This window comes from Schistocerca americana, chromosome 9, assembly GCF_021461395.2.
Source record: "Schistocerca americana isolate TAMUIC-IGC-003095 chromosome 9, iqSchAmer2.1, whole genome shotgun sequence".
Classification (NCBI taxonomy): Eukaryota; Metazoa; Arthropoda; class Insecta; order Orthoptera; family Acrididae; genus Schistocerca; species Schistocerca americana.
The window spans coordinates 65,425,079-65,443,918 of record NC_060127.1 but is presented as its reverse complement, the minus strand read 5'-3'; the positions used below and the strand labels follow the sequence as shown (position 1 = coordinate 65,443,918).

The window sequence follows — 18,840 nt, the reverse complement described above, 5'->3', positions numbered from 1 at the left end:
GAATTTACGGCTTTTAGATTAGACTGATTTATCGTGTAACCGAAGTTTAACGAGTTCGTTTTAGTACTCATGTGGATGACCTCACACTTTTCGTTATTTAGGGTCAACTGCCACTTTTCGCACCATTCAGATATTTTTTGTAAATCGTTAAAACTCGAAAGAAGAATATTACGGAAAATCATGGTCCCAAGCCTGGTTGAAACTGGCTGGAAACTTCGAAGTAACAAAAAAATCTACAAAAAGGCGGAGAAAATCTCGGAGACCATAAAAAATAGGAGGTTATCATTTCTAGGGCACCAGTACAGAATGGACAAAACCAGACTAGCCAAAAGGATATTCGACTACTTGTGGAAAAAAAGGCGACAACGACATGGATTAAGGAAGTTCGTAAAGACCTGGAAAGATTCAACATCCAGGAAGTTCAGATGTTAAATAGGGATACATTTCGGTCCATGATTCAAAATTTGGAAGTATTTCAAGCGGAAATAACTGAGAAGACTGGAAGAGCCTGGGCGGATGAACAGAAGTAACAGCAGTGTCCATATGAAGGAGTACTGGAGAAAGAGGAAACTTCAGACAAAGAAGAAATGCAACTGTAGCGTGGTCATATGTGATCAGTTCGCAAATAAAGAAAATAACAATAATAATACGAGGGGTGTCCGTAAAATAAGGTTCCCAATTTTTTCACAGTGTAAAACATGTTTATTTATAAATGCGTACATTTTTGGAAAGTTCAGATTTTAACCTATTTTTCTATATAGTCGCCACTGAGGTCAATACATTTTTGCATGTGGTGTACGAGTTTTTAATGTCCGAGTAAAAAAAAAAAAAAAAAAAAAATCTGCCGCCAAGCCGCACAGATACCTTGAGAACCGCTTCTTCCAGCTCTTCTCTGTCGCTGAAATGCGTTCCACCCAGATGTTTCTTCATGTCAGGGAAGAGACAGTAGTCACTTGGGGCTAAGTCCGGGCTGTAGGGTGTGTGTTTGACAATACCCCATCCAAATTTTGCGATGAGCTCGTTGGTGGCTTTAGCGGTGTGCGTTCGAGCGTTATCCTGATGGAAACTCACCCCCCTGGACAGCATACCCCCCCTCTTGTTTTGAATTGTACGGCGCAATTTTTTGCAGTGTCTCGCAGTACCTGGCAGCGTTGATTGTTGTACCGGTGGGCAAGAACTCGCACAACAATACCCTCTTCCTGTCCCAAAACATTGTTGCCATCACTTTGCGTTTGTTTGAATTTTCACGATCTCGGCGACTATGGGTGCTACCATTGTTTGGATTGTTATTTGGTTTCGGGTGTGAGGTAGTGCACCCAAGTCTCGTCTCCAGTGACGATGGAGTCGAGGTATTCCTCGCCATCAGTTCCGTGATCTTGAAGAAGTTCTTGGGCCGCTTCAACACGCTGATGTTTGTGGTCTTCGGTCAACATTCTTGGCATCCACCTCGCGCAAACCTTAGCATACTCTAGATGCTCCGTCAAAATATTGTCAATGGAGGTTTCGCTGACATCAGGTATGATTTCGGAGAGCTCACGAACCGTCACTCTTCGATCTGAGAGCACCGCTGCCTCCACTTTTCCGGTTGTTTCGTTAGAAACAGACGGCCGTCCAGAACGCTCCCCATCGTGAACGTCAGTACGCCCGTTCTTCAACACTCTGCAGCATTTGAGCACGTGTTGTACGCTCATACACTTGTCTCCATAGATTTCGCATAGCTGGGAATGGATTTCTGCCGGCGCAATGTTTTTTGCAGACAGGAAACGGATCACCGATCGCAGCTCACACCTGGCGGGCGAAGCGAGGGGGAGATCCACCACGTACGGCTGGAGAATTTGGAGTGGGGGAACCGAGGTACACTACAGAATCGCGGGATCTAACGTAATTGCGCTTTTCACGAATGTAGCGCCATGGGAACCTTATTTTACGGACAACCCTCGTAATACGCTAAGACATGAAAAATCTCGATTACATTCATACCTGCTTACGAGTTAAACACGTGTGCGCCGTGTGCCTATAAGGTCCCATGCAGTGCGGCGTGGCGAGAGGTTCATGGTGACGTCACACCTCACAGTCCGCCTGCGCGTGAGATAGGCTCGCATAAATGGCATAGTAGATAGTGTCGGAAGTTCCATGCGGCTTTTCGCGGATGATGCTGTAGTATACAGAGAAGTGGCAGCATTAGAAAATTGCAGCGAAATGCAGGAAGATCTCAGCGGATAGGCACTTGGTGCAGGGAGTGGCAACTGACCCTTAACGTATAGAAATGTAATGTATTGCGAATACATAGAAAGAAGGATCCTTTATTGTATGATTATATGATAGCGGAACAAACACTGGTAGCAGTTACTTCTGTAAAATATCTGGGAGTATGCGTACGGAACGATTTGATGTGCAATGATCATATAAAATTAATTGTTGGTAAGGCGGGTGCCAGGTTGAGATTCATTGGGAGAGTCCTTAAAAAATGTAGTCCATCAACAAAGGACGTGGCTTACAAAACACTCGTTCGGCCTATACTTGAGTATTGCTCATCAGTGTGGGATCCGTACCAGCTGGGGTTGACAGAGGAGATAGAGAAGATCCAAAGAAGAGTGGCGCGTTTCGTCACAGGGTTATTTGGTAGTTGTGACAGCGTTACGGAGATGTTTAGCAAACTCGAGTGGCAGACTCTGCAAGAGAGGCGCTCTGCATCGCGGCGTAGCTTGCTGTCCAGGTTTCGAGAGGGTGTGTTTCTGGATGAGGTATCGAATATATTGCTTCCCCCTACTTATACCTCCCGAGGACATCACGAATGTAAAATTGGAGAGATTCGAGCGCGCACGGTGGCTTTCCGGCAGTCGTTGTTCCCGCGAACCATACGCGAGTGGAACAGGAAAGGGAGGTAATGACAGTGGCACGTAAAGTGCCCTCCGCCACACACCGTTTGGTGGCTTGCGGACTATAAATGTAGATGTAGAAATACTGTGAAGAACTCCTGTATAGAATAGAAGGTGTGTGGCTCAAGAATATCTTTCAACTTACGTTCGAATACTCGGGGCCTGTCACTCTTTTTTTTTAGTTATGCTGGAATCCCATTGAAAGTGAAGTCTGCCGAAAGCTACACACCTTTCCGTACAATGGTTACAGAAGAGTTATTTGAGACATCACCTAGGTTAAGACTCTTGTTGAAGATGAGATGTATCCAACTACTTTATTAGTCTGCACAGATGGCCCCAAGAACACCACCATCACCGAGCTTGAGACACAGGTTTAGGAGCAGGTGCCTCCATCTACTCTAGCACTGTACACAGCTAATGACAAGGACACCACCATCACCAAGCTGGAGACCAAGGTTATGGACCGATGACCTCAGCAGTTAGGTCCCATAGGAATTTACCACAAATTTCCAAATTTCTCAGAAGGGAGGAAGGAAGTGAGATTAGGGATAACGTCCCGCCGACATCTAGGTCATTAGAGATGGAGCATGGGCTCGGAATAGAGCACGAGGGGAAGAAAACCGGCCGTGACCTTACAAAGGAACTATCATAGCATTTACCTGGAGTGCTTTACGAAAATTATAGGAAACCTAAATCAGGAAAGCCAGATGGGGATTTGACTCATTCTGGTTTTGAGTGTGAGCCCAGTGTGATTACCACTGAGCTGCGTCGCAGTTCCAACTTGGTGATAGTGATGCCATTGTGGCCAGCAGTGTAGACTGCTAAAGTACTTGCACGGACATGCTCCTTGATCTGGGTCTCAAAGTTTGGTGATGGCAGTGTCCTTGTGACCAACTGTGTAGACTACAAGAGCACTTGGAAGCAGCTGCTCTTCAGCCTGGGTCACAAGTTTGGTGAAGGCACGTTCTTCTGGTCTGATGTGTACACTATCACAGTAGTTGGCGGCACCTGCTCCTCAACTCCTGGGTCTCAAGCTAGGTGATGACTGTGCTCTTGTGGACAACTGTGTAGTCTAGTAGAGTAGTTGCAAACACCTTCTCCTCAACCTGGGTCTCGAGCTTGGTGGTGTCATTGTCATTAGCTGTGTACAGTGCTAGAGCAGATGGAGGCACCTGCTCCTCAACCTGTGTCTCAAGCTCGGTGATGGTGGTGTGGGGACAGCTGTGCAGACTAATAAAGTAGTTGGATGCAACTCATCTTCAACAAGTCTTAACCTTGGTGATGACTGTGTTCTTGTGACCAGCTGTATAGACTACTAGAATAGTTACACATACCTTCTGCTCAATCTGGGTCTTCAGTTTAGTAATGACAGATCCTGGTGGTAGGCATGGTCCTGCAGCTAGCAGTATAGACTGGACTAGAATAGTGACCAGCTGTGTAGTCTACCAGAGTAATTGGGCTGAAATGCTGCACCTTGGTGCTGGTTGTGGCTCCACAGCTAGCAGTATATACTAGAGTATTTGGACACACGTACTGCTCGACCTGGATCCACATCTATGTGAAGGCTACAGCTCTGCAGCTAGCAGTATAGACTAGACAATAATACTTTGACACACCTGCTGCACGACCTTGATCCACATCTTTGTGATGGCTATGGCCCTGCCACAGACTAGACAACAATACTTGGACGCACCTGCTCCTCAACCAGTAGTATACACTAGACTAGAGTACTTTGACACACGTGCCCCTCGATCTGGATCGGCATCTTGGAGATGGCTGTGGCCCTGCAGCTAGCAGTATAGTACTTGTATACAATTGTTCCTTGACCTTTTCCTCCACAACTTGGTGACAGCCTTGGCCTTGTAGCTAGCAGTACAGAGTAGACTAGAGGTGGTTGTATGCACCTGCTCCTCGACCTGGGACTCAAGCATGTTGATGGTGGTATCTTTGTCATTATCTGTGTACAGTACTATAATAGATGGAGGCACGTGTTCCTCAACCTGTGTCTCAAGCTTAGTGATGACTGTGCCCTTGTGGACAGCTCTAAAGTCTAGTCGAGTAGTTGCACTCACCTTCTCCTCAACCTGGGTCTCCAGCTTGGTGATGGTGGTGTCCTTGTAACTAGCTGTGTACAGTACTAGAGTAGATGGAGGCGCCTGCTCCTCAACCTGTCTCAAGCTCAGTGATGGTGGTGTTCTTGGGTCCAGTTGTGTAGACTAATAAAGTAGTTAGATGCAACTCATCTTCAATAAGAGTCTTAACCTTGTTGATGACTGTGTTCTTGTGACCAGCTGTGTAGACTACTAGTTACACATACGTTCTCCTCAATCTGGGTGTTCAGTTTAGTGATGGCACATCTTGCTGATAGCCATCGTCCTGCAGCTAGACTAGAGTAGTGACCAGCTGTGTCCACTACTAGAGTAGTTGGGCTGAAATGCTGCATCTGGGTGATGGTTGTGGCCCGACAGCTAGCAGTATAAGTAGACTAATTTGGACACACCTGGTCCTCGACCTGGATCTGCATCCTGGAGATGGCCGCAGCCCTGCAGTTAGCAGTATAGTATATTGGATACGATTGTTCCTTGATCTTTTCCTTCACATCTTGGTGACAGCCTTGGCCATGCAGCTGGCAGTATAGAGTAGACTAGAGGCAGTTGGACGCACCTGCTCCTCGACCTTGATACACATCTACATGAGGGCTATGGCCGTGCAGCTAGCAGTGTAGACTAGACAACAATACTTGGACCAGGGTCCACATCTTGGTGATGGCCACGTCCCTGCTGCTAGCAGGCCTCAGTTTGTGAGATCGCTGTAAGCTTGTTGACACCAGTGCCTACCAATTTAAATTATATATTACAGCACTGAAGATGGTCACTAAGTGACCGAAAATCGATTTTGCGTTTAATAAAACAAAAAAATACGACCAATGCTGTCTCTCCTTCCAAGTACACACTAGACTAGAGCACTTGGATACACCTGTTCCTTGACTTGTTCCTCCAGATCTTGGTGACAGCCATGGCCTCATAGCTAACAGTATAGAGTAGACTAGAGGTAGGTGGACGTACCTGCTCCTCGACCTTGATACACATCTACGTGATGGCTATGGCCCTGCAGCTAGCAGTATAGACTAGACAGCAATACTTGGACACACCTGCTCGTTGACCAGGGTCCGCATCTTGGTGATGGCCAATTTCCTGCAGCTAGCAGTATAGACTAGACTAGAACACTTGGAAACACCTGTTCCTTGATCTGTTCCTCCACATCTTGGTGACAGCCGTGACCTTGCAGCTAGCAGTACAGAGTAGACTAGAGGCAGTTGGACGCACCTGCTCCTCGACCTGGGTCTCCAGCTTGGTGATGGCAGTGTCCTTGCGTCCGCTGCCGGCCTGCGCATGCTCCTCAGCTTCTCCGGGCGCCCAGTCCGCCTGTGCCAGCTGCTGCTCCATCATCCGCACCTACAATAAATCAAGATTACACTGTAGACCCGTATGTAGTTTTTGCTGTTTTTGTACTTACATTTGTTTGCAACACATTTGTTCGTTTCCTTGAAAACATTCAATAAAATAAAGAGTCTAATGACATGATCGGCTGAGAATTCTCCAGGAAAGATGATCTTCTGCCTGGTGCAAGTCTTTCATTTGCATGCAACTTGGGCACTCCTGAAAAGCTTTGAGCGCTTTTTCATCTTCGGTACTGGTAAACAAATCACTTCTATTGCAAGTTCTCTGCTTTCTGTATTTTGAAAACGTCCAGTCAACATGAGCTCTACAGCATATATGTTAAGAACTATAAGCACTTGTCCAGTAGAAGGGAAGTGTTTGGTGTTTCACAGTAGCGAAGGTGAACACGTGCTGCCTGCCTGTTGGGCTAAGAATAGCTAATATATATATATATATATATATATATATATATATATATATATATATATAGCGTATGTCCATCCGTAGCTTTTCAAGCCTTTATTACACTATCATATTTCTTTGTCAAAGTTGACATGTCGAACATTTATGTCAAATAAATTTGATAGTGTAATAAGGAACTTCGTCAAATCTCGACTGCCGTCAAATAAATATGACCAAATCTACAGCCTCGCCGTAGATTTGATAATAAAGTCGTTCATCTTCTGTTCACTGCTATGTGAACTGTAACTACCTGGAGCGCTGGCGTCGCTACAGCTATTTGACGTCTCTGCAATGCGTTTGTAAACATGGCTTCAAAGCTGGTGTGTTCCTTCGGCTCTCTCCTTTTTTTTCCTTTCTCTTTTTTTTTTAACTTGCTTCGACTAGGATGGCAAGGAGAGGGTAGGGGTTGGGGGGGGGGGGGGGTGAGCAAGGGCACATATCGTGCTGTTACTTGTGTATTGATGGACAGGTGGGATATGCTGCAGGCGAATTCATGTCCACAATCACTGTTACAGTCGTCCACGTCTACAGCTGGAAGGATCCAGGCAACGTTTCAGCAAGCCGGAATAGACGATGTGGTCACACTCTAAAATAAAAAAATCTTTCTTAACTTTCCATTCTAGTTTGTCTATTTTTGAGCTCTGGATGCAAGTTGAAAAGCGCTTCATCTGTTTCGTAGTTTTTACTAATTTTGTGGTTGTTGGAACACTAATTCCATTAGTTAAATTACTCAAAAATGAAAATAGTTCATATCGCCAGTATAGTGCAGGAAACATTTATTTGCCTTCACACAGTCCCTCCTCACTGCTTTATAAATCACTTTACACGTTTCTGGAATTAATTTGGTTAATAAGCAATGTGATATTCGTGTGCTGTGTTCTAAACTAGAGTAGCTCTCTCCGACATCAAGAAATCCTAGTGTCACAGTTTGCCTGTCTTCTGCACATAGCATTTCTCAAGAGGGTATTCTATCCTGTAATATGAGAACTCACTTTACTGAGGAAATACTGAAATACGCTCTCATCCATTCGTAAGTAATTTATATGTAAGACTTGACGTCCTCCACTGTAACAAATTTTGCTGAATGCTTTTATTATCTCGACGTAATACCTATGGCTTCATCCAAGAATGTTTCCTTTTTTCCCGCCGCTTTTCTTCCAAATACGCACACAGTGCAATTGTGGTACTAGCAACTGCGCCGCATAAGTTGTTGCCCGTCATGTTGAAATTTGACGAAAAATATGACGACAGTATAACACCCCTTTAAAGCGCCACGTCAAAGATCTTCGTGAAATAAATTTGACGAATATTTGATATTATTTTTTTGTCAAAGAAATATGAGTGTAATATCGGCCTTAGACCGTCGTCTACATGTGTGAAATAAACTGACCAAGAACATTTCGAGACTTTTGGTAACAGTGTTTGCTTTTAAATATCGGTACGCGTGCGACAGCGTGCGCTACTTAACATGTTACAAAACGCCGCGCACAAAAACAGGTTTCTTCTGGGTCTCTTACCTCCGGCCGCTACGGTCGCAGGTTCGAATCCTGCCTCGGGCATGGATGTGTGTTGTGTCCTTAGGTTAGTTAGGTTTAAGTAGTTCTAAGTTCTAGGGGACTGATGACCTCAGCAGTTAAGTCCCATAGTGCTCAGAGCCATTTTTGATCATCTTAGTGTGACTGTCCTACAACATAGGGTCAAAATATGCACCCGCTTAGGCAAATGGAGCATATCAGTTAGTGGCTTTTGCACTGTATGTGGTCTACGGTGGGCCTTGAGAGGCTTATAGATGCACCATCAGTTCGCGGCGGTAAACAAAACCCCAGAAATGGCTTTTTATCATTTTTTCGTACAAAAACCGATCCTCGAATTCCTAGACGGCTATGGACATCAGATGGTGGAATTTTTTGCGATATATTTCTAAGAACCCCATTTAGAACCAATTTAGAATCCTTCATGATCTTTACCCATTTCCGAGATACAGAGGTTCAAATATACCCCACTTCTACATTTAAAATACGCACGTTAAATATAAATAATAAATAACCGCAGGAAATCGTTCATATTTTAACGTTAGATCCTCTACCCACTTATGTAGAAGTGTCAGAATTTTTGAGAAAATTTTTAATGGCGCTGAGTAAGGTAGAATAAGGCACCTGGTATCCACTTTTCAGTAGACAGTTTTAAACACGAGCATATCCGCTTTTCTTGTGTTCCAAAAGTCTTGTCTTTATTCAGTCACGTGGATAATGTTGTAAAATATCTTATAACATTTGAATATCCTGAACAAGCGAAGTTTTGTAGTAAGACGCATAAAGTACAGTGCGACGACTCGTTTTCGTCAACGAAAGCAGATACACATCCGAGAACTGACACGCGATATCTGAGGAAAGAGGGTTGGAATGAGAACTCGGCAGTTGTCGGAAACCTCATGACGCCCAGTGCGACCACATAAGCAGGTATAAGCACTCGGGATGCGACCCGAAGTACCTGGTACATAGCTGGCAGCCCCAGGCGATCGGGCAACGTCACAGACTTCAAACGGCAGCCAGCTCTGAAGCTCTGATAGGAGCTTATCGTTAGCCCATACAGGCGGAACTTGCGGAGCGCCGTGTGTCGGATCAGCGGCGCGCGACCGCCGGGGCAGGGTGTGCTGCGTGGGTCAGGCCTCCGCCACCCCGGGCCGCGCGGCGCGGTGACGTCACACCGGCTGGGGCGTCTGGGCTGCCCGCCCTCGCTGTCGCCAAAACCACAGTCCTTCACTGTACAGCTTGTATCGCGGATACTAGAATACACGGCGGTGGTCACGCGAAGGCAGGCTATGAGCTGTGACGTCACCGTGAACCCTCTCGCCACGCCGCACTGCATTGGAGTGTTTAACACGTGTGCAAGTATCAATGGAATTCAGATTTTCCAAAATTTACTATATTTACTGTTATTATTATTATTAAGCTTTAAATCAGTTACACTACACTTTTTCAACAGTCGGTGAAATGCTAGTGTAAAGCGTCCGGCGGACGTCAACCTCTTTCACCATCTCGGAGGCCACTAGTTTTTTTTTTTTTTTTTTTTTTTTTTTCTGGGAGAAGTGACTCACAGCCCCTTACACGGAGTAACCCCTGCAATGTCATTTAAAACTCTTCAACCGTATTAACACTCAAGTGGGTGTGCCTACGTGTAAAGTGCGCCAGCCACAAATACCATTGCTTTGTACTATTCCACCTATTCCTTTATTACGGCTTCAACTAACTGCTAAATTGTGCTGCTATACACTCAAGAGCCAAAGAAAATGGTACTCCTGCCTAATATCGAGTATGGCCCCCGCGAGCACGCAGAAATGCTGCAACACGACGTGACATGGTCTTGACTAACATCTGAAGTAGTGCTGGAGGGAACTGACACCATGAATCCTGCAGGGCTCTCCAAAAATCCGCAAGAGCACGAGGGGATAGAGATCTCTTCTGAACAGCACGTTGCAAGGCATCGCAGACATGCTCAATGATGTTCATGTCTGGGGAGTTTGGTGGCCAGCGGAAGTGCTTAAACTCAGAAGAGTGTTCCTGGAGACACTCTGTAGAAATTCTGGAAGTGTGGGGTCTCGCATTGTCCTGCTGGAATTGCCCTAGTCCGTCGGAATGCACAATCGACCTAAACGAATGCAGGTTAAAACAAATGGTTCAAATGGCTCTGAGCACTATGGGACTTAACATCTGAGGTCATCAGTCCCGTAGAACTTAGAACTACTTAAACCTAACTAACCTAAGGACATCACAAACATCCATGCCCGAGGCTGGATTCTAACCTGCGACCGTAACGGTCGTGCGGTTCCAGACTGAAGCGCTTAGAACCGCTTGGACACACCGTCCGGCGATGCAGGTTATCTGACAGGATAGTTACGTATATGTTGTCAGAGTCGTATATAGACGTATCAGGGGTCCCATATCACACCAATAGCACACGTCCAACACCATTACAAAGCCTCCACCAGCTTGAACAGTCCCCTGCTGACATGCAGGCGCCATGGAGTCATGAGGTTGCCTCCATACCCGTACACGTCCATCCGCTCGATACAATTTGAAACGAGTTTCGTCCGACCATGCAACAAGTTTCCAGTCATGAAGAGTCCAATGTCGGCGTTGACGGACCCAGGCGAGGCGTTAAGCATTGTGTTGTGTAGACATCAAAGGTACACGAGTGGGCCTTCGGCTCCGAAAGCCCATATCGATGGTGTTTCACTGAATGATTCACACGCTGACACTTGCTAATGGCCCAGCATTGAAGTCTGCAGCAATTTGCGGAAGGTTCACACTTCTGTCAGGCTGAACGGTTCTCTTCAGTCGTCGTTGGTCCCGTTCTTGCAGGATCTTTTTCCGACCGCAACGACGTCGGAGATTTGATGTTTTACAGGATTCCTAATATTCACGGTACGCTCGTGAAATGATCGTACGGGAAAATCCCTACTTCATCGCTACCGCGGAGATGCTGTGTCACATCGCTCGTGCGCCGACTGTAAAACTCAAGTTCAAACTCACTTAAATACTGATAACCTGCCGCTGTAGCAGCAGTAAACGAACAACTGCGCCAGGCACTTGTCATACATGTGCGTTGCCGACCGCAGCGCCGTATTCTGCCTGTTTACATATCTCTGTATTTCCCTACGCATGCCTACACAGTTGTGTGAAGTTAGCACCCCTTTTTCGAGAAATATACATTTTTTTCACAGTTCTTGTTAGATGTGGCATAGTTCTAGAGTTCTTTCCACAAAATTTCAATAGTTCTGCAAAATGTAACGAAGAAAACAACAATACTCGAAAAAATTTTCGTATCGAAAACATTCTCTGACAATTTCCGCAAAATGTAAATAAGTACAAGAGTTCTGACCACAGTTCTGAACAGAACTCCAAGAGTTCTATCGAAAACCCAAGTCACATTTTTTTGTGCAGCTAATAGTTTACGAGATAATTGCAATTTAAGGAGAAAATCTTTTCACTTACTGTGAAGTTGGCACCCTTTTTTTCAGAAATGTATACTTTTTTCAGATTTCTTGATAGATATGGCATAGTTCTAGAGTTCTTTGTACAAAATTTCAATAGTTCTGCAGAACTTAGCGACGAAAACAATGTTCGAAAAAATTTTCGTATCGAAAACATTCTTCGTCAATTTTCGCAAATTGTAAATAAGTACAACAGTTCTGAGCACAGTTCTGAACAGAGCTCCAAGAGTTCTATCGAAAACCCAAGTAACATTTTTTTGTGCAGCTAATAGCTTACGAGATAATTGCAATTTAAAGAGAAAATCTTTTCACTTACTGTGAAGTTGGCACCCTTTTTTTCACAAGTGTATACTTTTTTCAGATTTCTTGATAGATATGGCATAGTTCTAGAGTTCTTTGTACAAAATTTCAATAGTTCTGCAGAATTTAGCGACGAAAACAATGTTCGAAAAATTTTTCGTATCGAAAACATTCAAGTCAATTTTCGCAAATTGTAAATAAGTACAACAGTTCTGAGCACAGTTCTCAACAGAACTCCAGGAGTTCTATCGAAAACCCAAGTAACATTTTTTTGTGCAGCTAATAGTTTACGAGATAATTGCAATTTAAGGAGAAAATCTTTTCACTTACTGTGAAGTTGGCACCCTTTTTTTCAGAAATGTATATTTCTCTCACAGTTCTTGACAGGTATGCCATAGTTCTAGAGTTCTTTGTACAAATTTTGAATAGTTCTGCAGAATTTAACGAAGAAAACAACAATACTCGAAAAAATTTTTCTATCGAAAACATTTTTTGTCAATTTTCGCAAAAATTAAACTTGTACAACAGTTCTGAGGACAGTTCCGAACAGAACCCCAAGAGCTCTAGCGAAAATCCTAATAACATTTTTCTATGGCGATAATAGTTTGTGATAAATTGATTTAATGTGGGACACACTTTCTCTACAGAAAATATAAATATATTCGTACAACAGTTCTGATGACAGTTCTGGACACCACGTGAAGAGTTCTATCGAAATTCCTAGTAGAATTTTTTAGTGCAGGTAATAGTTTAAGAGGTAATTGCAACTTAATTAAGAACCCCATAAGAGCTCCTACTGTGAAGCTGGCACCCTTTTTTTCGGAAATATGTATATTTTTCAGAGTTCTTGATAGATAAGACATAGTTATAGAGTTCTCTGTACAAAATTTCAATAGTTATGCAGAATTTAGCGAAGAAAACAACATTGTATAACAAAGCTGATTCAGGAACCCTTTCCTTCTGATACAGTTCTTAATGTTGCCACAATAAATCACTTGTGCATAGATTCCAACTGTACTGATCATTACAAAAATACAATCATTGACCAGCGGCGCACATTTCTTGCAGCGTTGTACAAAGTATTCGGCTTATCCGCTGTGAAAATACCACACTTAACACTATTTTAAAATTTACGGTGGATGGCTTCCGTTTATCTACAATGGCAGCATCTATCGAATTATCTTCATGCAAACGTGATGCCTGGATCACTCACTTCCCCTTTTTAGGTACGGAGGAAACTAGAGTTCAGTCTTGTGGAAGCCAAAAAAGGAAATGTGGGCAGCCCTTCTTTTACTGATAGCAAACTCTAGACAAATCTCCACGCTTGTCTTTCTTCATCATGCCAACAAAAGAAAAATTCTCCCTTCATAGCTCTATTATTATTCCAGTACTAGTAAACCAGTTGTCCGCTTTCACATTTCGACCTGACTGATATATAGGTTTACACAGTCACAGAACAACATCAAAATGTTTATTGCTCAGTTGGTAAATCCTTCTGGTTGCAACACAGCGTATATTTCCAAATTGTACAGGTAAAATACTTAAGAACGCACACTTAAGAATCCATACTCGTTTGTTTTGATTGATACATATTGGCAAAAACTGTACCTTCCACAGAATCCTTCCAGCTTCTTGTCTACTGTAACATTTTCTCCAAGGATGTTTGATTTGTGGTAGTTGCGTACAAACACAGTAAATATTTCCCGAATAGCTGTTAGCTTGTCTAATTGTCTCCTTTCATCACGAATAGCGCGACTGTAAAATCTAAGGCTCTCCAGAATAAATTTGAAACGTTTTATGTTCATTTGGAAGGTGAAATTTTTCAATGCCATCACCATCAATTCCACACAGATATTCCAGGCTTTATCTGTTACTTTTGTTAACAACAATTAAAAACAAGAGACTGATGAAGGCTTTCAATTAAATATCGTCTATTGATTTTACCCCTCTCTCACGCTGAAATGAGGCTTTGATGCTCTCAAAATTCTGATTGGAATACAAAACTACAATAGACAAATATCGTTATCTATGAGGTAATTACAGCATCACAAATACTGCTTTGGCTGCACCTATTGGTACAGGTAAATTTCGAATAATATTATGCTCTTCGAACAATATGCTTTGGATTTCTTCAACATTATCTAGTACTTCCCACTTACAATAATAAAATTCCTATAAAATAACGCAACCAGGCGCAGTGTATTAATCTGAAATTTGACGTTCAGACAGCGGACACTGACTATTAAACAGTTAAAACAGAATTTAAGTGCAGTTTACATTCTGGATTAGCTTTGTACTACTTACTACGTTGATAAACAAATAAATTAATCGCTGAAATGAAATTCGAAAGGGCACAGTGGATAAAAACGAGCAATCGGCTCATATCTCATCAAGAGAGCATTAGCGTCGATACTGAATCATACAACATTGAAAGGCACACATGAAGTGTATATTTTTAGAATCAGGAAGAACCAGATGAATTTTATTACGTAAAACAGCAATTGTTTTGAGCTCTCATGACATCCAGGACCCACTAACAGCTAAAAATATGCCCAGGACCCTCATGGATGAAAGTTATGTGGCAACATCACCAGCCGCTAGGATACATAAAAACATGTGCTGTGTGTAACGAATAAATTTGAAATTGCTGTCGTTAATATTGTTGCAAACATTTGTTCTAGTTAGAAAGGAAGTGTGGAAGTTTGATGAGTTACACTACAGCGAGAGTTAAAAGTTTTTACAATGTATAGAAATGTAAGTATATTTACTGAATATATCGTACAAACGAACTAAGTAGTATGTTTAAATCCTAATTCAATACATGACTGATAGAGGTGTTATAATGTTGAGGGGATACAGTATTAAAGTTAATAACAAGTTCGAAATTTGTAAATAAGAACCTCGTTTATTTGGTCCTCAGTAATCCGGATTTCCGGTTTATCCGGATTCATATTTTGTGTCCCTTGGTATTTTTCTCTTTTTTTCTTATAACACGAAGATGTGTAGTCGGTGAGGTACATAGGCTGCTTATCACTAGGTCGGTAATTTAGTCTAGTACTGAGTGATGAGGAACTCGGAGTGTGTCAATGACATTGTTTCTCAAATATTGTACATTAATATAACGGTGTATTGATGCCCATCAAGTAAGTTGCATAGTAACCACGCCAACAGCACTCCACCACAGCTCATTGTACCTCTGGTGCGATTCTCGACAGGTGTGACACCATCTGGGTAGTGGCTCGTGTGAATGTATCTGCTCTCTCAGCCATCTGTTTGTTTTGCACTGACGAGCCTTCTCTCCTTGAATCATCTAAGCGTGCACATCCCACGCTTCCACCTACAGTTACTACAGTCAGTCTTAAGAAGGTGTACTGGCATTTGTATAGTGCTGAACATTTAGCCTTTTTGTATTTAGTAGAATATACATCCGGGTTTTCGATTTTCGGTTTTCCAAACTAAAAGTGAGAATTTACGATCGTCCTCATAGCTGTACTTCCAGCAATACCTCATCTCCTGCGTTCCCAATTTCGTAGAAGTTGTCCTACGAAAATTGCAGAAGCACTCTTGGACGAAAGGATATTGTGACGATATTCTTTCGTCACAGCCTGGGGTTAGAGACCCGGTCCGGCACACAGTTTTTATCTGCCAGTAAGTTTCACATCGGCGCACACCCACTGCAGAGTGAACACACAATCTATTTCATAATCTACTGGCACCATAAAAATGTTATGAGGGTTTTTAAAAGAACTCTTAGGTGCTATCCAGAACTGTCAGCAAAAGGGTTGTGCCAATTTATTATAATGTAGACCAAGTGGGTCTCTCGAAAATGCTATTATCTCATTAACTGTTATTCCCACAAAAAATGTTATTACAGTTGTCGGTAGAACTCTTAGGGTCGTATTAAGAAATGCCATCAGATCTTTTGTACGAATTTATTACTTTTACATGACAAAAGTGAGTCCCACATTAATTATCTCATATAATGTCATCGTCACAAATAATGTTATTATAGTTTTTGGTAGAACTCTGTGGGTGATATTCAGAACTGTCATCAGAACTATTCTACGAATTTTGCTGTATTAGATAAAGTGAGTATCAGATTAAATCTAATATTGTATAAACTATTATCGCCACAAAAATGTTCTTATCATTTTCAATGCAACTCTTCCGGTGCTATCCAGAACTGCCAACAGAACTGTTATACAAATTTATTTTTTCCAAACTGACAAATAATTTTTTATCATATCAAAATTTTGCCGAGTTATTGTTTTCTTCCCGAAATTCTGTAGAACATTCGTGTTTTGAGCAGGGAAATCTAGAAGTATTGCATATATATCAAGAACTGTGAAAAAAATTTATATTTATCGTAAAAGGGGTTCAAACTTCACGGGAAATGCTCATAAGCATTCCTTAATAAAGGCAGTTACTACGTAAACAATTACCTGCACAGAATATGTTACTAGTATTTTCGATAGAACTCTTACAGTGCTATCCAGAGCTGGCATCAGAGCATACGAACAGACATAATTTTTTTTTTTAGTAAGAGTGCCCCACAATTAATCAATTACCATACAAACTATTATAACCACAAAAAATGTTATTATGATTATCGATAGAAGTCTTGAGGTGTTAACCTGAACTGTTCATCAAAACTGTTGAACGAATTTACTTTTTCTGTGGAGAAAGTGGGTCTAACATCAAAGCAGTTACCGTATAAACTATCATCGCCACAAAAAGATATTATTAGGATTTTCGATAGAGCTCTTGGTGTTCTGTTCAGAACTGTTGTACGAATTTACTTTTTGCGAAAATTGTCAAAGAATGTATTCGATAAGAAAATTTTTTCGAGTATTGTTGTTTTTCTCGCTAAATTCTGGAGGACTATTCAAATTTTGTACAAATAACTCTAGAACTATGACATTTCTATCAAGAACTCTGAAAAAATATATATTTCTGAAGAAAAGGATTCCAACTTCACAGTAAGTGAAGAGGTTCCCTCCTTAAATTGCAATTATCTCGTAACGTGTTAGCTGCACAAAAAATTGTAATTAGGATATTCGATAGAACTATTGGGGTTCTGTTCAGAACTGCCCTCAGAACTGTTGTCCGAATTTACTTTTTGCGAAAATTTATAACGAATGTTTGCTATTCGAATTTTTTTGAGTATTGTTGTTTTCTTCGTTAAATTCTGCAGAACTATTCAAATTTTGTACAAAGAACTCTAGAACTATGGCATACCTGTCAAGAACTGTGAAAGAAATATACATTTATGAAAGAAAGGGTGCCAACTTCACAGTAAGTGAAAAGATTTTCTTCTTAAATTGCAATTATCTCGTAAGCTGTTAGCTGCACAAAAAAATGTTACTTGGGTTTTCGATAGAACTCTTGGAGTTCTGTTCAGAACTGTGCTCAGAACTGTTGTACTTATTTACAATTTGCGAAAATTGACGAAGAATGTTTTCGATACGAAAATTTTTTCGAACATTGTTTTCGTCGCTAAATTCTGCAGAACTATTCAAATTTTGTACAAAGAACTCTAGAACTATGGCATATCTATCAAGAAATCTGAAAAAAGTATACACTTGTGAAAAAAAGGGTGCCAACTTCACAGTAAGTGAAAAGATTTTCTCCTTAAATTGCAATTATCTAGTAAGCTATTAGCTGCACAAAAAAATGTTACTTGGGTTTTCGATAGAACTCTTGGAGTTCTGTTCAGAACTGTGCTCAGAACTGTTGTACTTATTTACAATTTGCGAAAATTGACGAAGAATGTTTTCGATACGAAAATTTTTTCGAATATTGTTTTCGTCGCTAAATTCTGCAGAACTATTGAAATTTTGTACAAAGAACTCTAGAACTATGCCATATCTATCAAGAACTCTGAAAAAAATATATATTTCTGAAAAAAAGGGTGCCAACTTCACAGTAAGTGAAAAGATTTTCTCATTAACATGCAATTATCTCGTAAACTATTAGCTGCACAAAAAAATGTTACTTGGATTTTCGAAAGAACTCTTGGAGCTCTGTTCAGAACTGTGCTCAGAACTCTTGTATTTATTTACATTTTGCGGAAACTGCCAAAGAACATTTTCGATACGAAAATTTTTTCGAGTATTGTTGTTTTCGTCACTAAATTCTGCTGAACTATTGAAATTTTGTACAGAGAACTCTAGAACTATGACTTATCTATCAAGAGCTCTGAAAAAAATATATATTTCTGAAAAAAAGGGTGCCAGCTTCACAGTAGGAGCTCTTATGGAATTCTTAATTAAGTTGCAATTACCTCTTAAACTATTACCTGCACAAAAAAATTTCACTAGGATTTTCGATAGAACTCTTCACGTGGTGTCCAGAACTGTCATCAGAACTGTTGTACGAATATATTTATATTTTCCGTAAAGAAAGTGTGTCCCATATTAAATCAATTTATCTCAAACCATTATCGGCATAGAAAAATGTTGTTGGGATTTTCGATAGAGCTCTTGGGATTCTTTTCAGGACTGTCCTTATAACTGTTGTACAAGTTTAATTTTTGCGAAAATTGACAAAAAATGTTTTCGATACGAAAATTTTTTCGAATATTGTTGTTTTCTTCGCTAAATTCTGCAGAACTATTGAAATTTTGTACGAAGAACTCTAGAACTATGCCATATCTATCAAGAACTCTGAAAAAATATATATTTCTGAAAAAAAGGGTGCCAACTTCACAGTAAGTGAAAAGATTTTCTCATTAAAATGCAATTATCTCGTAAACTATTGCTCTGTT

General features: G+C 41.4%; 1 protein-coding gene across 1 annotated transcript in view; it reads right to left on the bottom strand.

The window, feature by feature from the left end:
* The window catches only part of LOC124550940 (uncharacterized protein CG43867), a 396,962-nt gene that overhangs the window by 224,307 nt on the left and 153,815 nt on the right, over window positions 1-18,840 (bottom strand). The window contains exon 2 of the mRNA XM_047125748.1: window positions 6,206-6,334. Coding sequence (XP_046981704.1) covers window positions 6,206-6,328 — 123 coding nt within the window. The 5' untranslated portion in view covers window positions 6,329-6,334. The remainder of the gene's footprint in view (window positions 1-6,205; window positions 6,335-18,840) is intronic.